Source organism: Paroedura picta, chromosome 9, assembly GCF_049243985.1.
Source record: "Paroedura picta isolate Pp20150507F chromosome 9, Ppicta_v3.0, whole genome shotgun sequence".
NCBI lineage: Eukaryota > Metazoa > Chordata > Lepidosauria > Squamata > Gekkonidae > Paroedura > Paroedura picta.
The window spans coordinates 4,372,870-4,378,869 of record NC_135377.1 but is presented as its reverse complement, the minus strand read 5'-3'; the positions used below and the strand labels follow the sequence as shown (position 1 = coordinate 4,378,869).

The window sequence follows — 6,000 nt, the reverse complement described above, 5'->3', positions numbered from 1 at the left end:
GGTTGGCTACCCTATATTGTACCTCCTTCCCTCCAGGTTGTAGTAGGTGGTCTCCTTTGTTTATCTCCTGTTCATGTACGCTTGAACCCCCCTCCCTCCCTGACTGTCTCACCAGCCTGAATATTTGGGCAGAATTGTAACCTTGGTTTCAGATTCCCAAAATGATGTTAAACAAAGAAACGGTACAAATAAAGAACAGACGCCAGACCTTCATTAGGTGTGAAATGCCTGTATTAAAGGCAAAAAGTTACGTCCATTTGGTTGCCCGGAACAAGGAACAGACCTGCTGGTGTTGTTGGGAGTAAAACCAAATTAGAAGAGCTGGGTTTTGTATACCCTGCAATTCCCTACCCGAAGGAGTCCCAAACACCTTTCCCCTCCCCTCCCCACAACAGACACCCTGTGAGGAAGGTGGGGCTGAGAGAGAGCTCTAATCAAACTGTTCAGTGAGAACAGCTCTAAGAAAACTGTGACTGACCCAAGGTCACTCAGCTGGCTGCATGAGGAGGAAGAGTGGGGAATCAAACCCAGCTCTCCAGGTTGGCAACCGCTCCACCTAGCCACTGGCTCTCAACCCTAGATCAGAAAATCCTGCCTGTGAAAGGAAATGCTGTGAAGTCATAGAGACTTATGGTGACCCCGTCATTTTCAAGGCAAGGGGTGTTCAGAGGGGGTCTGCCATTGTCTTCCTCCTTGAAGGGACTCCGGACATCCTTGGTGCTCTCTCAACCAAGCAATAACCAGGGGCGACCCTGCTTCGATTCCAACATCTGACAAGATTGGGCTGACCAGGATCAGAAAATCCTTGTGCCCTCTGTTATGATGGAGAACAAAGTAGGGGGAGGAGGGAGCAATTAAGTTCCCTACTCCTTTTTCTTGCCTCTTGTGGCACAGAGTGGTAAGGCAGCCGTCTGAAAGCTCTGCCCATGAGGCTGGGAGTTCGATCCCAGCAGCCGGCTCAAGGTTGACTCAGCCTTCCATCCTTCCGAGGTCGGTAAAATGAGTACCCAGCTTGCTGGGGGGTAAACGGTAATGACTGGGGAAGGCACTGGCAAACTGGTATTGAGTCTGCCATGAAAACGCTAGAGGGCGTCACCCCAAGGGTCAGACATGACCCGGTGCTTGCACGAGGGATACCTTTACCTTTACCGCTTTTCTTTGACAACCCTCCTTCCCCCAAGAACTTTCCCTCACACGAGGTTCCCTCACAGATTTTCATTGGAACCCATGGAAGAAAAGTAGCTAGGAGAGAGTGCATCAGAAAAACAGAGGGAAAAGACCGGACCCCGTCCCCCCGTTGCTTCTCTGCTGGAAATCATCTCAGGAGGCCCCTTCCAACTCTTATGATTCTATGATCTCCTCCCTAGGTTGCTTTCCATCAACGAACCGGTCAGTCAAATGCAATCCCCCAACAATGCAATGTTTAGCAGGGCTCCTCAGAAGTCTCGGGTTATTCTTTGTGAACCACGTCATATAATCGAGAAATAAATTCTCCCTCACAATGTGTAGTTCGCTGTCATTTCTGCTCTTTTGCTCATGGCACCGTCCTTTCATGGTTTTTGCTCACTCGTGTTGGCATGATAGCTTTTGGATGCCCTCCATCACTTTCCTCACAACATTTTGATCTTTAAAAAAGGTACATCCCTCTTAAAACTGGCTTTCATTGTATTTCCTTCTACTTGGGGCTTCTGCGGAATGGACAGAGGAAGGAAGACACGCCCGTCGCCCGTCCTCCAAAGAACCATGGAGGTGTGTGCAGACCAGAGTACAGCAGTATGTTTCCTGCTCTCTGTTGCTCCCCACCTGAGGGCGCTGGTGAGTACAGGAAGGCAGATTGCATCTTGGGATACAGGCCTGAAGTTTGTAGATTAGTTACCAGCAATTCTTATGTGCTGTCAAGTAGGATTCATGGTGACCCCGCAGAGCCGTTTCAAGGCAAGAAATGAGCAGAGAAAGTCTGCCATTCTCTAAGTAGCAACCCTTGCTTGCCTTGGTGGTCTCCCATCCAAGTCCTAACCATAGCCAATCTAGCTCAGCTTCCAAGTTCTAATGAGCTAGGGACAGTCTAGGCTACTTGGGCTGCCATAAATTAGTCAGACTTTGCCTATTATTCCCCCAAACATCCCCAAACCACCTGCCATATACCAGCGGATAGTATCACTGGGAACAACGAGGAGTCCTGCTGCCACTTGGCCATAGATAAATGTGATGTTCTCAAGTTCTCCTGGAGAAAGAGGACAATCCCTCACATCTCAGCATTTCTAACCATGCAGTTTGGTCACCTGACTCCTCTAGGAGTCTGCTGAATGGTTAGGTAAGGGCAAACCCAATGGATTGCCTAGAGCATTAGAGAAGGGCATGTTGGCATTTGAACCTGAGCCCTTGTTCACGCTGATGATGTCTCCACTGGTCTGCTCAGGTTCAGACTTCTGGAAGATGTTTTTCATGGTCGACTGGAAGTTGTTGGTCACAAAGCAGTAGACGATCGGATCCATGCAGCTGTTGAGGCTGCTCAAGGTGACCGTCACGTGGTAGACCACCAAGCTGATGTCGTTGGGCATCTGTGGGTTGATGGAAATGGCCAGCTGGCGGACGTGGAACGGGGTGAAGCAGATCATGAAGATGATGAGGACAGTGATGAGGAGCTGCACGGCCCGCATCCGCCTCTCTCGGCTCTGGTGCATGAGAGTCGGCTTGGACAGGGCGCACATGATCCGGGTGGTGAAAAAAGTGATGATGATGAGCGGGAAGAAATACTCGCAGACCATCAAGGGCAAGATCTTGGCGATGCAGCATTCAGAGTACTGGATGGCCATGGTGAGGATGGAGAAAGTCACCACTGTGGCAAAGACCCAGATGAAGGCACAGATGCTTTTGGCATAGTTGGGGTTCCTCCACTTACGGGAGGCCTCTACCTGGACGATAGCCAAGTAACGGTCGATGCAGATGCAAGTCAGGAACAGGATGCTGCAGTACATGTTCACAAAGTAGATGAAGATGTGGACCAGGGCACACCTCTTGCAGTCTCCCGCGACGTAGTGCATGACGATCCGTATGGGCAAGGAGAAGCCCACCAGCAGATCGGTGACAATCAGGTTGATGGTGTAGATGACGGAGGTGGTTTTCGTCTTGGTGCGGAAGCAGAAGACATAAAGAGCCAAGGAGTTCAGCACCACACCCACGAGGAAAATCACGGCGTTGGCCACCAGCAGGACAATCCACAGGGTGTAAAATTTCTCCAACAGTTCTTGATCGAGGTGTACAAATTGGTCAAAGAGACCATCAAAGAGAGTGCTGTTGTTAGAGGTCTTCATGGTCAGGGGATGACTTGTCGGGGCCTGTCAAATGTAAGGAAGAGACAGTTTGAGAATTTAGGAGTTTACATTGATTACTGTCAAGTCATCGATAAGAGGGGCCTTATGGTGAACATTTGATTATATGGGTCTTGGATTTGAGGGTACTGGGAAATCACACCCATTGACCTAATTTTTAGAGGTGTGGTGCTACTTGAGAAAGTATATGGCATTTGTCACACGTTACCTTTACCTTTAAACAACAAACAAGGTCAAAAAACAGAACACAAGTTGCAAAACTAATCTTTATGAAGTCCAGTTTCAGAGTCCCAGGCTTTGGTTCACACCACACAATATAGTATTATATAACAGCATGTATCTGACTTGCATCTTTGAGGTTCATGGTCCCTCAAGGAAGTCCATGATCCTGTGCACAGATGAGCATAAGGAACTTCCTTATAGTGTGCCAGATTAGAGTTGGTACCATCTCAGGAGTTTGGGTGGGGGGATGGATTTAGACACTGAATGACACCACAGCGTTACACGACCAGAAGTGACGTCAGTGTGGAGGTGATGTTCTAGCAATCTCCCCAGTCTCTATGGTAAAACCATAGAGCTCTGGAGGATTGCTACAGCTTCAGAGTGACACGGGATGTCACTTCCAGTTATGTGACCAGAAGTGATCCTTCAGCCAGAAGTGGTGGGTGGAATATCTTTCGTTTTATCTCTCTCCCCCCCCCCCAAGTCAGACCAACAATTCTTCAAGTACAGTTTAAAGATAGCAGATGTCACTATCAATTACCAATAGTTACAAAGGATTTAAGGTCAGATTATCAATGAATAAATACACTGGTGAGAAAGGCAGGGAAGTAAATAAATAAAGGCAACAGGAAAAGAGGAAGATCCAACATGAAGTGGGTTAACTCCACCCAAGAAGCCACGGCCCTCCGTTTGGAAGATCTCAGCAAGGCTATCAGCGAGAGGTCTGTTTGGAGCTCTTTGATAAGTCTGTCAATGGCTACTAGTCATGACGGCTGAGGGGAACCTCCAGATTCAGAAGCACTAAACCCCTGAATACCAGAGCTAGGAGGCAGCACCAGCAGAAGGCCTCACTACTTAATTTTAAAGCTGAATATTCTCCATTTACTGTTTCTCTTTAAAATTCAAGTTTGCCTTAAAAAACAAACAAGCAGGGCATACAGTTTTGAAACCACAAAATGTCACGTCTCACGGACCGTAGCTTCAAGTTCAGTCTTCTAACCAGCTCTGAATGCCTAACACAATAATGTCTTCTGGGCAAGAATTCCAGCTTTCCATTTGCCGTCTAATGAAGATACTGACACTTTGTTCCTGTCGCAAAACGTTAACTCATCCATCCGTCACCTCCCCGTAATTGTTCATCGGGAGGATCATCGCTCAATGATGGTGCGCTTGTTTGATTTATTAATCCAAATATTTCTCTCCCGATCTTGTCGCTGAAAACTATAAAATGCCGGCTTGAATCCAAAGGTCATTTTGCGCCCATGGAAGAATCCCCCCCTTTGCCAGTGCAACCCCCTAACTGTGCCCTTGAGGCTTTTTCCTGGGGGTCTCGTGTCTTCCAAGGGGCAGCTCTTTGGGGAACAGCGTAGGCAGAAGCAGAAGATAGCAAAATTCCATCCCAAGGGCAGAAATGTCTCCCATTGGCAGAAAATGACCCTTGGATCCAACCCAAGATACAGAAAGGCTCCAGTATAAAACACTCTACCAATTTAAAACAGAATGCCCTCATTGGTTAAAAATAGAGGCAACATCAAAGAGAGAGAGAGGGGGAGGGAGGGAGGGAGGGAGGGAGGAAGGAAGGAAGGAAGGAAGGAAGGAAGGAAAAGACTGAAAGAGGGAGGGAGAAAGAAGGAAGGAAAAGACTGAAAGAGGAAGGAAGGAAGGAAGGAAGGAAGGAAAGGAAAGGAAAGGAAAGGAAAGGAAAGGAAAGGAAAGGAAAGGAAAGGAAAGGAAAGGAAAGGAAAGGAAAGGAACCAACCAACTGTAAATGCCTGGGAAAATGGGAGCCTGGCACCTAAAAATCAACAGGCTTGGCCTTAGGCAAACAAATATAGGTAGGAGTATTCGAAAGGCAGGACATGGGATGGCTCATTGGCATTCAGAAGCGAAGTAGTGCGGGTACTTGGATGGGAGATCACTGGGGCAGACTCTGCAGATCACTGGTAGTTACTATCTAAAAAAAAAACTAACCCAGCATTAACATAAATACATTTTCACAAGGTATATACAGAATGACATTTATATCACATAAGAAGAAGAGTTGGCTCTTATATGCCACTTTTCTCTACCCGAAGGAGTCCCCACCACAGACACCCTGTGGGGTGGGTGAGGCTGAGAGAGCCCTGAGATTCCTGCTCGGTCAGAACAGCTTTATCAGTGCCGTGGCGAGCCCAAGGTCACCCAGCTGGTTGCATGTGGGGGGGGGGGGAGTGGGGAATCAAACCCTTCTCACCAGATTAGAAGTTGGCACTTCTAACCACTACACCAAGCTGGTGTCAGAAATAATCTCTATTTAGAGTATTTGTTTTTTTTAAAATATCAGCTACTCCATCCAATCATCCACTTCAGCATCATCTAATTTAAAATGCACCCTCATTCAGAAGAAGAAAAGAAGGTTTTTATACCCCACTTTTACCTTAAGGAGCCTCAAAGTGGCTTACAATCT

At 47.5% G+C, this 6,000-nt stretch overlaps 1 protein-coding gene across 2 annotated transcripts in view; it reads right to left on the bottom strand.

Moving 5' to 3' along the window:
* Nucleotides 1-226: 226 nt before the first annotated feature.
* Nucleotides 227-6,000, bottom strand: part of GPR20 (G protein-coupled receptor 20) — a 36,680-nt gene continuing 30,906 nt past the window's right edge. For both annotated transcript variants that reach the window (XM_077351374.1, XM_077351373.1), the window contains one exon: nt 227-3,338. In XM_077351374.1, coding sequence (XP_077207489.1) covers nt 2,292-3,314 — 1,023 coding nt within the window. In that variant the 5' untranslated portion in view covers nt 3,315-3,338 and the 3' untranslated portion in view covers nt 227-2,291. The remainder of the gene's footprint in view (nt 3,339-6,000) is intronic.